General features: G+C 37.6%; 2 protein-coding genes and 2 long non-coding RNA genes across 4 annotated transcripts; 1 reads left to right on the forward strand and 3 right to left on the reverse strand.

Annotated features, from left to right (window-relative positions):
• Positions 1-2,994: 2,994 nt before the first annotated feature.
• Positions 2,995-3,506, reverse strand: LOC113471551. The gene is made up of 2 exons (XR_003394201.1): positions 3,262-3,506; positions 2,995-3,060 (listed from the first exon to the last, which is right to left on the reverse strand). It is a non-coding gene; the product is annotated as an uncharacterized LOC113471551 (long non-coding RNA).
• An 804-nt stretch (positions 3,507-4,310) lies between these two features.
• On the reverse strand, positions 4,311-9,454 carry LOC103519211. Its single transcript, XM_008484292.3, has 2 exons — positions 9,433-9,454; positions 4,311-4,645 (listed from the first exon to the last, which is right to left on the reverse strand). The coding sequence occupies exon 2, from the start codon at positions 4,626-4,628 to the stop codon at positions 4,326-4,328; it is 303 nt and encodes a 100-aa protein (XP_008482514.1). The 5' UTR covers positions 4,629-4,645; positions 9,433-9,454; the 3' UTR covers positions 4,311-4,325.
• On the reverse strand, positions 4,858-5,520 carry LOC113471552. The gene is made up of 2 exons (XR_003394202.1): positions 5,316-5,520; positions 4,858-4,901 (listed from the first exon to the last, which is right to left on the reverse strand). It is a non-coding gene; the product is annotated as an uncharacterized LOC113471552 (long non-coding RNA).
• Positions 9,455-10,801: 1,347 nt separating the features above from the next.
• LOC103519215 (RPII140-upstream gene protein) lies at positions 10,802-13,427 on the forward strand. Its single transcript, XM_026830792.1, has 5 exons — positions 10,802-10,991; positions 11,379-11,556; positions 11,854-12,019; positions 12,374-12,462; positions 13,271-13,427. Exons 2-5 carry the CDS (start codon positions 11,393-11,395, stop codon positions 13,410-13,412), a joined length of 561 nt encoding a protein of 186 aa, XP_026686593.1. The 5' UTR covers positions 10,802-10,991; positions 11,379-11,392; the 3' UTR covers positions 13,413-13,427.
• Positions 13,428-14,272: the final 845 nt, after the last annotated feature.

Below are 14,272 nucleotides of genomic sequence, written 5' to 3' on the forward strand. Positions count from 1 at the left end.
AATGGGGCTCAACCAAATGACAATTTTTTTCGAGATAGAGTCCTATTCCGATGTAAAAGTATCCAAAAAGTGCATTGGCGCACTCAAAAACATCCCAAACGGTCCCTAAATCCCCTAAAATGTCGCTCAAAGGTCGGCACAAAATAACGTTGAAGCAGCCATGGTTTACGTCAGTTCATGCGAGGTCGCATGAACTGACGTCATCACGAAAAAATGTCTGCCCGCGAAAATTTTGTGCGTTTCAAAATTCGAAAATTTCAAACGAAGATTTCTCCTCTTAGGAAGCCTCAAATGAAATTTTAAGCCTTTTATGTTGTTTTAGACTGCTGGGGTAAAGGGGACTTTTCAGTCTCATTCAAGCAGTATAAACAAGGTATATTCTATTCAGCCTAACCCCACACACAAGAAGCCAACTCTGATTCATATTTTGTTACAAGACCCATCTCATGTTATTACCCCCTAGGTCTACAGTCTAGTAAATTCTTGACTTTGTTGGTTTATACTGTATTGGACACTTTTCATGTGCAGGAATCCAAAGTACCTTTCAACAGACTGTAGACCTGGACTTGGGGATATTATTCTCATACATTGGTAGTGGTCAAAGCATTCGCCTAGTAAACAGGAGGGCTGGGTTCAATCCCAAATAAGACATGGAATTTCAAACTCATTTGACCACATTATATTCAACACTTCTCACAGAAAAAAAAATACAGTACAATATTTTTCCTGCTTGCAAGAAGTGAAGTTCAGAGTGAGAACTTGGTTGTGGAATACCTCTCAGGAACAATTTCTTAACCCAAACACAAACAAAAGTACTTCTTAGCGCCTCTTTTTCTTGTCTTGTTTGCGAGATCGATGGTGTCCATGAGGTCGTCTTGGACTCACTTGCAAATTGTCTTCGGAGTCATCATCACTGAGATCACCGGAGGCATACTGAAATTAAAAATGCATTGAATGACAAACTAGGTTTGAAATTTAAAACAGAGTTTTTTTGTCTGTTAAGTCTACAACAACACTCAGTTTGTCTGATTTTGATTTAATTAGGTACTGGAAGCAAGTTTCTCTATTGAATCTAAGTAGGTACTTGTATGATTTTATTTTTGTGGCATGGGTACACAGGTACACATGAGAAATTTTCAATTTTTAGACCCTTATTATCATCTGTTGAGCATGGCATGTGTCTAGATCAGTGATCTACTGTGCTGCTGGCTATTACAATAGAGTTGGGGGGGGGGGGGGAAAACACAGCACTAACCAATAAATTTGACACCCACTACGAAAATACAGCCTGACTTCCACGTCTATAATAGTTTTTTCGACAATAGCTTTTCTCTACGTTATTCTTGATGATTGTTTTTGAAGACCTAAAATATTATTTTAAATTGTTACCATAGCGTTATTTATATATTTTTTTATTGATTACTTGTATGTATTTGTTACTAAGCTACCCATTTATAACTTGTATTTATTTAATTTACATTGTATTGTTACCTAATATTTATTATTCCAGCAGAGCCTTTTTTACCTAACGATTGACTTTAAAATAACTGTCCGAATCAATTTCAACTACTTTGATTTTTTGATCACTGTAGAAGAAAAAAATAGCGAAATAACTGACCTACTCCGAAACTAGAATCCACTTAGAAAAAATCATAAACTGTTAAATTGACTTTTGTGTCTATCATGTACATATGTACCTAGGTATGTAAGAAAATAATGCGACATTCAGTCCCTGTTCCAGGAAGATATTCGCACTTTACCTTTAAAAACATTGTAAAACCATTATAATAGTCGGGGTGATGAGTATATTCGCGAAGGATGAGTTAAATTGACTTTTGTGTCTATCATGTACATATGTACGAGTACCTAGGTATGTAAGAAAATAATGCGACATTAAGTCCCTGTTCCAGGAAGATATTCGCACTTTACCTTTAAAAACATTGTAAAACCATTATAATAGTCGGGGTGATGAGTATATTCGCGAAATGTTAATAACTAATCCTCAATGCATGTTTTTTAGTAGAAAATTATCTGGGTTAGGATGGTGTTGGAAAAATAATAAATTTATTGAATTAAAATAATTTAATTTATTTTTAATTCTAGGAACATAATACATTCAGTACCGTGCCTAGTCAATACACAAGATTGATGAACTGCTGGGTACAAAGATTTACCAAAGCATAAAGTTTTATTCTCATATTTTGTTACAAGACCCATCTCATGTTATTACCCCCTAGGTCTACAGTCAAATTCTTGACTTTGTTGGTTTATACTGTATTGGACACTTTTCATGTGCAGGAATCCAAAGTACCTTTCAACAGACTATAGACCTGGACTTGGGGATATTATTCTCATACATCGGTAGTGGTCAAAGCATTCGCCTAGTAAACAGGAGGGCTGGGTTCAATCCCAAATAAGACATGGAATTTCAAACTCATTTGACCACATTGAAAGCCCTCATGTACAGGAACACTCATCCTCTACCTTCCTCTAGTAAAGCTCAGGATAATGTGTCCTCTCTTCCTCGCATTTTTCACGTAAGTTTTTTTTATGCATTGATCGAGGAAATTGTAGGTAACTGCTAAGGTTTTATTGCCCCCAAAATGAAGAAGACAGGATAGAAAGCGTAGCAGTTCCGAGAACGAACCTTATCAGTTTAGGCTAAAATCCGCCCCGGGCGAGAATCGAACCCATGACCTAGCTCTTACAAAGCAGTTGCGCCACCCTTCAAGCTAGGAGCGTATTCGATTATGTGACTTTTTTTTATAGTCAACATGGCTGAACCAATGAGATTCCGCTTTTGACGTCCACACCATGTCCACACTTGCTCCACAAAGCGGAATCTCGCAATCTCATTGGTTCAGCCATGTTTGACTGTAAAAAAAAAAGTCACAAAATCGAATACAGTTTAACTAGGCTGGCGAACTACTAGTACGTATGTAGCTCTTTATTATTATTTATTCCTTCTTAGCTAAGCAAGCAATCTGAATGATTGCTCCAATGTACAAGCCATATTTGATGAGGGTGTCAGAGAAATCTGACTCCACTGCATACATGATCCTGGAATGTGAAAAATGCTCATTTTTAAAAAATATTCAGCCTCTAATTAGCTTGGAAGGTAACATGTCCGATTGTCTGCCTTGAAAGTGCTAGGTCATATCTTTGATTCTTGTCTCAAGAAAAACTTTAGGTATATGAACAGATAAGGTTTGTTATTGGAATGGACAATGGATTATGATAATAACTGAACAGGATACCTACCTTATTTCTATGGCAAATCGCCAAATAAAAGTATCTTTTCAGATGAAAAAAATCTCAGCAAAATTGAGTAAATGGCAAATTTGTCTAATATTACATTATTTCCGTCCTATGGAATAAACGTAAAAAAGGGCAGGAGGGTAGAAACTGCAGAAAACTGGCACAGGGATGCTGAAAAAGTGAAAAAGCTAATCTCAGCTAAAGCCTAAAGCTACAAGCTACCCAAAAAATCAATAATCAGTAGCAACTTTTTGAAATTTAGCGCCTCTTTTTTGTAAACAAAATTTTGTGATTAAAAAAACTCGCCTAAAATTTTACATAAGCGTATTTTTGTTACACCCGAACACCCGATCTCAGACAGTGTTGCCATTTCACAGCTTGCGCTCCCGATCGTCACAAAATAATCGTTAGCTACGGTTTATTTTTTTTTATTTTTGAAAATTTGAAAAGGAAAAGGATTAAGGAACAAAAAAGAAAAGAGGAAAGTTCCAAAGTTCAAAACTTCTTGCTTCATTTCATTAATTCATTCGTAAGTTTCATCTTCCTTTATGGTTCAAAGATTCAAAGGAAAATCTTGAAGAATTGCTGGAGAAGATTGGTAGATTTGTCCACTGGGATCTGTTAGGTAAGTTATGCTGTAAGGGGCCAAACCTTTTAAAAGAAAGTATAATACGATTATGAATTCACTTGTGTGAAAATCAAAATTAATTTATAAAGTTGGTAATCTTTTTCACATTTATTATACATAGTAAAAAACACCCACCTCAAACGGAAAAAAGACATTGACAGCTGTTTTTCATTTCAACGCCGCGTTATTGCGTGTTTTTCATGTCACTTCCCCTCATTGACAGCTGTTTTTCATTCCAACGCCACGTCGCGTTATTGCGTGTTTTTCATGTCACTTCCCCTCCTGGCATTAGTGAACGCCGTGTCCTAAATTCTGGGAGCAACTCTCAAGTAGCATTCAGTTCTGCTATTTTTGTTTTATTTCCTCAATTTTTATCTCCCACTACTGACGCCACGTTAATGCGGGTTGGAATGAAAAACAAGCCGAATGTAGCTACTTATCAAGACATTAGAACTTCACTTACAACAGCAGAGAGTTCCGGGAATCCTGCCCTGGTGATTTCCCTCTGTTGATAGGTCTGAAATCCTCCCGTTGTGTAATTGCTGAAGGAAACATGGTTGGGGTGGGAGAAAGTCTGATGACCACCATAGGGTCCGATGGTAGTTGGGGTGGGCACAGGGTATGGTGGCACTTCATTGGCTTTCTCGGTGCAAGAGTCCATCAGCTTTTGAAGTGCAAAACTGGCCAATTTTCCCCAGGGGAAGTCATCAGTAGGAAACTTTTTATCTTCGTCTGTTTCCATTGCATTTTTTTCGGCCTCTGAAAATGATCCAATGGCAGGATGTTCGTTAGATGTGACATGAATGACATGATTCACACATGGGTGTATTCTCATTCTTTTATTTTATAATATGTATTTAGTGAAAATACAGTAATAGCATAACAGACACATGACTTTAACATAAAGAATTTATACCTATTTCGGATAAAAACAGTAGAATGAAAGAGATATAAACAAATCTTACCGCATAGTTTGCATACTGTGCCTGCTGTGTCTGTCCTATTGCAGCACCACCTAAATGGATGACAAAGAATTAGTGAACATATTTTTCTAAGCATGAAGCTTCTCCTCACTCCCCGCACATCAGAGAGCGTGAGAGTAAGATTTTTGATTTACAAAGCTTTTTGAGTTCTCAATTTGAACTTTGAGAAAGTGTTAGCAGAACAAAAATTTAAATTTGCCGAGGGGAGTTGGTCAAGAATCAGGCCACTGTTTATGGTGCTTGTTAGGGATATTATTACATGTTTTGAATGTTGGTCCTTTCTTGGACATCTCTCATGCATCTGTTTTTAACATAATACCAACATGAGATTGTATGTGGCTGAGGGTTAAATTCAGTATAGATTTTAATGAGAATAACTCCACAGAAAATGAGGTAGTTGTGTACAGGGACTAGGTGGTGGTTCTCTTACTCTTACATCTTCTTACCTTGAGCTGTTTTAGCTGGGGTGTTTTGTGATCGTCTGGTGTTCATTTTGCAATTCCAAGATGATTAACAGCAAGGAAATATAATAAATGTCAAAGTCAAATCAAAATGAATATTCCTAAAACCTAAAAGCAGCAAGAAAAAACTTTCAAAATTCAAATTCAAATGTAAAGAAAAATCCGAAAACAAAATGGTGGTGCAGTGCACGACTGCACGATGCGGCATAGGCGTATTTTTCTTCTGTGCATGCTCACAACACCCGATCGCAATCAATTATGATTGGCGGGATCTTTTCAAATTTCAAGATTTTCAACCTAAAAAAACTCAAAAAAGAAAAGAAGAAAAAAAAAATCTAAAAAGAAAGTCTTGTCTTGGAAATCTGTTGATAGAACAATTGAACAATTTGTAATCGTCTGTAATGCATCACAGTCTGTAGATTACAAGAATACTTTGGAGTGCTATAAACTGGTCTATTTATTATAGTTTCAAAGTATCTATATCAGAAGGTAAGTCCAAGATAGATTCAATAAATTCTGTACTGGAGATGAAATATTCCATGATAAGGAAAAAGTTTTCCCAGATAAAGAACACTGATAAAATAATATACAATGAATGGAAAGAGCAAGATAAACTCTCACTGAGAGGTATGTGGTTACCATTAAAATTACTACTGTTTCCAGACACCCGAGAAAAATTACTGCAAATAGTGTAATGTGATACAATCCATATTAAAAATTCTACATCTGACAAAGCTCAACCTCTCAAATAGCTTTGAAGCAGACAATTTTAAGGCCTTGAGAGAAAAAAAAAATAGAAAAGGCACACCTTGCCATGCTTACATTCTTTATCATGAGCTAATAACTTATCAAAAGTGTAGTTCTTGAATCATTGTAATCTAATATTGTACCTATTTCTCACGTTATTTCAGGTCAATATTTCATCACTCAATCTGATCTCACAACCTATGGCCAGATTCAAATGTGTAAACGTAACATTACCATTCTAACAATTCTCAGCAATTCTCGGAAGATCAAAAAGGAACATATGAAAAATAATGTAAAGTACACCATTGTCACATCATGAAAGAAACGTATACAATCGTAGATTCGTACAAGCTTAACCTATCTTTTGGGGCTGTTATCCCCTACACCTGAACCTCAGAGTGGCCATTTTATTTACAGAGTTAAGCCTCTACAAACATGAGTAATGGAAGAAATTAAGTCAATATTTAGGTAACTAAAAATTATTATTTATTACTTAAGCAAACTATTATTATTTATTCAATTGCAAATATTTCAACGGGTTACTTTCTTGTGTTCTTCTGTTGGCCCAGCACCTAAATGGGAAGTATTGTGTCTCTTCTCGCCCATCTGATGAGAGGCATACTACGGGATGGGCATGCTACGACACAGGCCACAAACGTCTAATGTAGCAGTTGTTCCATTGCTACGAAATAAAAACGGCGGTGGAACACTCATCTTATTTGTTCTCAAACAGCTGCTTTTCTCTTATCCTGTACTTCTCTCTTCAATTTCATAATAATGACTTCCTCTGTCAAATCTTCTATCCAGTGCCTCTCCTTTCTTCTGAGATTTTGGGGTGATAGATAACCTTACCTCATTAAATAATAATAAAAAAAACTACTTACATTCTGGCTTTGGCTTTTTACCATCAGTATCCATGGCTTCAGTGGATTGAGTTCCACCAATAATGGGTTTCCGGTCTACAGTCTGCTGCTGTTGTTGTTGCTGTGACTGATGATGACAGGGGAGAAAGAGACAACAAGCAAATTATACGGACGTCCAAAAATACTCCCTAGGAATCAAATTAAATTCCAACACCAACAAATTGTGGGAGGGAAGGTCTGTCGGGACAAACATTCACTCCAACTAGACTGATTGGCCATTGCTTTTTCCCAATTTTACCTCAAATTTGGAGGATGAAATTTCTTTTTGAATCCATAATAGTGGAGGCCATCATAGTGTCTATCACATTTCATTGGTGAGGAATAATATTTTTTCCCCATGAGTTTCTTTATACTCCCCAATTTTAACTCAAATTTGGAGGGTGAAATTTCTTTATGAATCCATAATAGTGGAGGCCATCATAGTGTCTATCACATTTCATTGGTGAGGAATAATATTTTTTCCCCATGAGTTTCTTTATACTATAATAATAATCTACCTGCCAACTGTAACAGAGGTGTTATTGTCCCGAAATCAAAGAGGACAGGATAGGAGAGAACCAGCCATTCTGGGAACAAACCTCAGCTGTTTAGGATAATGTTTGCCCCACGATCTAGCACTTACAAGACAGGCACGCTACCTTCCAAGAGTTGTCGAAAATGAAATTTTTGCCCAGCTTTTTTTTTTTTTTTTTCGAACCCGCGGCCTAGCGCTTTCAAAGCAGACGCGCTACAAACTAAGCTAACTTTTTTTATATTTATAATATATGAGATCAACTATTGGCCACGTTATGTTTCAGGCGGTTTCCTTGGTGCCATAGCAGGCAGCGGTTCTATACTCCTACTCAAGGTGTTCCATACTTCCTACGATGAAATCGAAAACTGGCACTACGAAGTGAGGAACAGGATAGGAGAAAGCCAGCCATTCCGAGAATGAACATAATCCCATGAGGATAAAAGCCGCCCCGGGCGGGAATCGGACCCGCGGCCTAGCGCTTTCAAAGCAGACGCGCTACAAACTAAGCTAACTAGACTGGCTTTTTTTATATTTATAATATATGAAATCAACTATCGGCCACATTATGTTTCAGGCGGTTTCCTTGGTGCAATAGCAGGCAGCGGTTCTATACTCCTACTCAAGGTGTTCCATACTTCCTACGATGAAATCGAAAACTGGCACTACGAAGTGAGGAACAGAAGAACCAAGTTTGTGGAAGAAACGATGAAAGAAGCAATGGGAAACAGTAATCCAAGTCCAGAGCTAGACGAAAGGGTAGAGAAAACAGCTGGATTAGAAGTGTTCGTACAAAATAAAGTCAAGGAAACCAAGAGTAGTTAGATAAAATAGCCGCGTTTAGAAGCTAGAAAACTTTTTTTTTTCCGGTAAGGCGCTTTAACACTAGCTACGGGGAGTAGTAGGTCGTTCGCGCCGTTAGAAAACTTTTACTAAACTAGAAATCTCAGTGGCTCAATAAAATAGCCGCGTTTAGAAGCTAGAAAAGTTTCTTTTCTGGTAAGGCGCTTTAACACTAGCTACGGGGAGTAGTAGGTCGTTCGCGCCGTTAGAAAACTTTTACTAAACTAGAAATCTCAGTGGCTCGATAAAATAGCCGCGTTTAGAAGCTAGAAAACTTTTTTTTCCGGTAAGGCGCTTTAACACTAGCTACGGGGAGTAGTAGGTCGGTCGCGCCGTTAGAAAACTTTTACTAAACTAGAAATCTCAGTGGGTATAACATGGGGCTTGCACGCTGTAGGTCCCAGGTTCGACCCCCCGGCAGAGTCGAAAGTTTTTTTTTCGGCTCTGTTCGGAATACAGGGAACACTCAGCCGTGTGGGTAGGTACAATTGAGTAACTTTCTTCAATGACTAGCGACCGGTCAGTGGCTCAGTGGGTATAGCATGGGGCTTGCACGCTGTAGGTCCCAGGTTCGACCCACCGGCAGAGTCGAAAGTTTTTTTCGGCTCTGTTCGGAATACAGGGAACACTCAGCCGTGTGGGTAGGTACAATTGAGTAACTTTCTTCAATGACTAGCGACCGGTGGCGGCATTACGAGAGTAAAAAGATTTTTTTTTTTAGAAACAAGTTCCCACTTGTCGAGAGTTTCGCCCGATTTTTTTCTTAATGTCCTGTAGGAGTGTAGGCAATGCAATTTAAATGTGAGTGTTCCCATTACACTCAACACGATTTTTTTTTTTTTTTTTTTTTTTTTTTTTAAAGCCAAAAAAAATGCGAAAGAAAAGATATGTTTTCTTTATTCTGCCATCACCATTCGGCTACAACTGAAGCTGCTACAACAACAACACCAACAACAACAACAACAACAACAACAACAACAACAACTAGGACTCGGGACGAAAAGACCTTAGCAGTCACAGTTTCCTCTCTCAAACCTCCTAAGGAGGGGGCAGAGTTTTCAGCGAAGCAACAACTTACCTTGTTCTTTGGCAACTTTTTCAAGAAAAAAACTCTTTCGTATTGTTATAATTGTCGGGCATTTCACGAAGAAAATAAAAGTCTCACTCTAATCGGTTCTACAAACACCCTGATAAATCCACAGACGCCTACACTACCATGGTACACGGAACCAGTCGCGTTCAGAGGAGAATGCTGTGGCGTATGCTGTCACATCCACCCAACCCCATCTCCTACTCCACACTATCCACTTACCTCAGCCATCTCACCCGGACCTATCTAGAGATCACCAGGAACTACCAGGACTTCTGGGCACAGCGCACCAAACCTATCCTGACCTACAAGATGGAAGCATTCGCGGATTTCCTCCTCAGTAAATACGCCAAGTTTAAATCGGTCGATCTGAGCAGGAATGAAATCTACTTCGAGAAATGGATTGAGGAGACCCGTCTCATGCAGATGCTTCACCAGGTTAGACCTCGTGTGGTCACTTGTCTAAAGGTAGAAACACACTACGTGACCTAACGTGATGGTAGTGTGGCTGTCCTGAACGAAATCACCGACAAATACAATATTATGGGAAAACTTTGAACTACATCTTTCTGACTCCCCATGGCTTCACGTGATGTGACGTGATGATAGTGTGTTTCAACCTTTACACGCGGGAGATCCGGGTTCGGATCCAGGTTCGCTTCAAATCCGGACTTAAATTTTACCTGTCCTGAACGAAATCACCTACAAATACAATATTATGGGAAAACTTTGAACTACATCTTTCTGACTCCTCATGGCTTCACGTGACGTGACGTGATGATAGTGTGTTTCAACCTTTACACGCGGGAGATCCGGGTTCGGATCCAGGTTCGCTTCAAATCCGGACTTAAATTTTAGAGCATTCAAATTGACGAATTTCGTGACTGAATAATATTGTGCTTCAGCGTCAATGTCGGAGGCTAAGTAAGACAAAGACAGCAGGTGACCCCTTTGTAATGTAATGTAAATGCAGTTTGTTTGTGTTATTATGTCACAACTTTGGTGCTCACTGCAGCATAGGGACTAGGTGGTGGTTCTCTTACATCTTCTTACCTTGAGCTGTTTTGGCTGGGGTGTTTTGTGATCGTCTGGTGTTCATTTTGCAATTCCAAGATGATTAACAGCAAGGAAATATAATAATAATAAATGTCAAATCAAAATGAATATTCCAATATTCCTAAAAGCAGCAAGAAAAAACTTTCAAAATTCAAATGTAAAGAAAAATCCGAAAACAAAATGGTGGTGCAGTGCACGATGCGGCATAGGCGTATTTTTCTTCTGTGCATGCTCACAACACCCGATCGCAATCAATTATGATTGGCGGGATCTTTTCAAATTTCAAGATTTTCAACCTCAAAAAAACTCAGAAAAGGAAAAGAAAATAGGGAAAAAAAAAATCCAAAAAGAAAGTCTTGGAAATCTGTTGATAGAACAATTGAACAATTTGTAATTGTCTGTAATGCATCACGGTCTGTAGATTACAAGAATACTTTGGAGTGCTATAAACTGGTCTATTTATTATAGTTTCAAAGTATCTATATCAGAAGGTAAGTCCAAAACTGCATCTTCTTATCTCTTATCAGTAAGAACATAGTTATGCACCTATGCCTGGCTCTCTGGATTAGTAATGCACAGTTTTAGAGCGATGGAAAATGCAATACCCCTTTTGCTTAAGATGAAGTTTGTCCTGAGTCAGAATGGCACCTACAACCTAGCACTTAAGTACTAGGCAGGCATGACAAAAAAAAAAAATGATGCATGCAATGTTGAAGTTATTCTCTATTTTTTTCAATTTCAGATATAAAAAATACCATGTTCACTAGATTATTAAGGATCAATCAATGGACTCCTAGCACTTAGGTGCTAGGCAGGCATGACAAAAAAAAAATGATGCATGCAATGTTGAAGTCATTCTCTATTTTTTTCAATTTCAGATATAAAAAATACCATGTTCACTAGATTATTAAGGATCAATCAATGGACAACTGTATCAATTCTTCCTGTCTTACTTCCAGACAAACAGAACCCAAAGGATATTCCAGCTGGAGAACAAAAACAATTGAAAAAACCCCAAACTGGTTTTGAAAGGGTAGTCCACATTTTTAAAGTGGAGTAAGTTGTTATGTTGTTATTTATTATTCATAAAATCTAGATCACTTGGTTACTACTTCTGAAAAACAACCTTTTATATTTAGGATAAAATCTGCCCTGGGTGGGAAGAATATTCATTTGGGTAAAAATTATAAACAAAAGATTGATTCCTATGTAAAAAGTGGTGAAAAATCCAAATCTGAAAAAGGAATTTTAAAAGGGCAAAAATTGATTTTTTATTTGCCAAATTCCAGTAGGTAGCACTATACACACTAGATAATATAGTTCTCATCCATTTTTACTCGTATATGTTTCCAGTGAATTTGGAAGTTTATCTAAGGAGCTATTGACGGCCATCAACACAGGACTTTTTGCTGCATTTGCAGGTGGTGCCATTGCAGGTCTAAGAGAAAATCAAATAAAATTTCAAGAATTTGTCACCAAACAGAACAGTAATATGTATATATCTCACAATGAAGCCAAGGTAAGTCAAAGTCCAAAAATTGTTTTAATTAGAACATTTTATTCCACCAAAATCCTCTGTCCTCACCTACTTTGTTCCAGTCAATGTTAATCAATGACCAACAATTGATTTCAAGAATTTGTCACCAAACAGAACAGTAATATGTATATATCTCACAATGAGGCCAAGGTAAGTCAAAGTCCAGAAATTGGTTTTGTCATTCATACACCTGTTTTAATTAGAACATTTTATTCCACCAAAATCCTCTGTCCTCACCTTTGTTCCAGTCAATGTTAATCAATGACCAACAATTGAGTCAACTGTGACAGTACCTAGTACCTAGCTTACTTTGATTTTTTTCTTCTCTCTTTTTAGAACCACTTAACTCGGCTCCTAGCAGTTTCCTTTCTCAAAACATTTGGGCACTTTTCTATAAGGCTGGGATTCTTCACTAGCTTATTCACGTGAGTATTAATTTAGACTGAGTGTATTAATTTAATGACAGGGTTTTACTGTTCATTCAACAATAAGTTACCCGCCTACTCAGTACTCATATTAACCAACCCAGCCTGAGAGGGGCCAGGAAAAGCCAGAAGCACATGATTGCCCAAATACAAATAGTCATCTATTTAGATGCCAACCAAGCACAATGTTGCTTAACTTCAGTGAACCATTAGGAACTGGTACATTCAATATATTATCACTAGAGAACAGAATATATGCACGGCAAAAGGGCAAAAATAATATGCAAATATGCACCAAAAATAGTGCAAAATATGCAAGAAAAATATGTTAAGTTCACAAAAAAAATTGTTTAAGGGATATTTATCCAAAATTTACCCAATTTTCTTCTGAAAGCGCCCAAAATATGCAAATATGCAAGAAATGGTCAAAATATGCAAATTTTCTCAAAAATGGCCAAAACATGCATTTGCATATGCAAATATGCAATTTCATAAATTCCGTTCTCTAATTATCACCACAGAGAGGGTCAGAGTGTGTTCTGGTGCTATACTGTGTTACAGGTAAACATTAATTTCTTTCACAGGTTAACGACCAATGTGCTAGGAGCATACAATGAAAAGTTGAGAATATGGCACTTTGTGCAGAAATGGTCAAAATATGCAAATTTTCTCAAAAATGGCCAAAACATGCATTTGCATATGCAATTTCATAAATTCCGTTCTCTAATTATCACCACAGAGAGGGTCAGAGTGTGTTCTGGTGCTATACTGTGTTACAGTTACAGGTAAACATTAATTTCTTTCACAGGTTAACGACCAATGTGCTAGGAGCATACAATGAAAAGTTGAGAATATGGCACTTTGTGGCTAGTGGTGTTATGACTGGCTCAATTTATAGAATACCACGAGGAGCGAGGGCCATGATAGCTGCTGGTACGGTTGGTAAGTAAATAATAATAATAATACCAATACCAATACTAATAATAATAAATAATTATAATCTACCTGCCAACTGTAACAGAGGTGTTATTATCCCGAAATCAAAGAGGACAGGATAGGCGAAAACCGGCCATTCTGGGAACAAACCTCAGCTGTTTAGGATAATGTTTGCCCCACGACCTAGCACTTACAAGACAGGCACGCTACCTTCCAAGAGCTGTCGAAAATGCATTTTTTTTTTTTTTTTAAGAGACAGAGGGAACTGTAACTGCTATGGTCTTATCGTCCCGAAATTGAAGAGAGAAGGAAGACAGGATAGGAGAAAGCCAGCCGTTCCGAGAACGAACATTATCCCATCAGGATAAAATCCGCCCCGGGCGGGAATCGAACCCGCGGCCTAGCGCTTACAAGGCAGACGCACTACCAACTAAGCTAACTAACTTTTAAAAGTGCGATAATAAGTTGTAATAATATCCACTTAATAGTTGTGAGATAATGTTACGTATAGGTACTTGGGAAGTAGGCATTGGTAGAAACATTATTATCAATCTATAACTAGGTATATTCTATAGGTATCCCAATACTTTTTGTGACCTACCTAACCCACCTACCTTCGAGTGTACTAGTCCTAATGGCATGACACACGGCCTACATTAAAATTAAATGTACACTAATGGAAAGGCACTAAGTCTGCGTAGTGTGTCATTGCTACTTCCAACCTACCTTTATAGCTTACCTACCTTTAAAAACATCAACAACAACAATAACAACAACAACAACAACAACAACAACATCAACAACAAAACAACAATAGGATATGAGTATAGGAGTTGGGTAAAGGTTTGTGGAATACTCATTCATATGTTAATAT

The sequence above is a fragment of the Diaphorina citri genome, unplaced genomic scaffold (genome assembly GCF_000475195.1).
Source record: "Diaphorina citri unplaced genomic scaffold, Diaci psyllid genome assembly version 1.1 scaffold2610, whole genome shotgun sequence".
Classification (NCBI taxonomy): Eukaryota; Metazoa; Arthropoda; class Insecta; order Hemiptera; family Psyllidae; genus Diaphorina; species Diaphorina citri.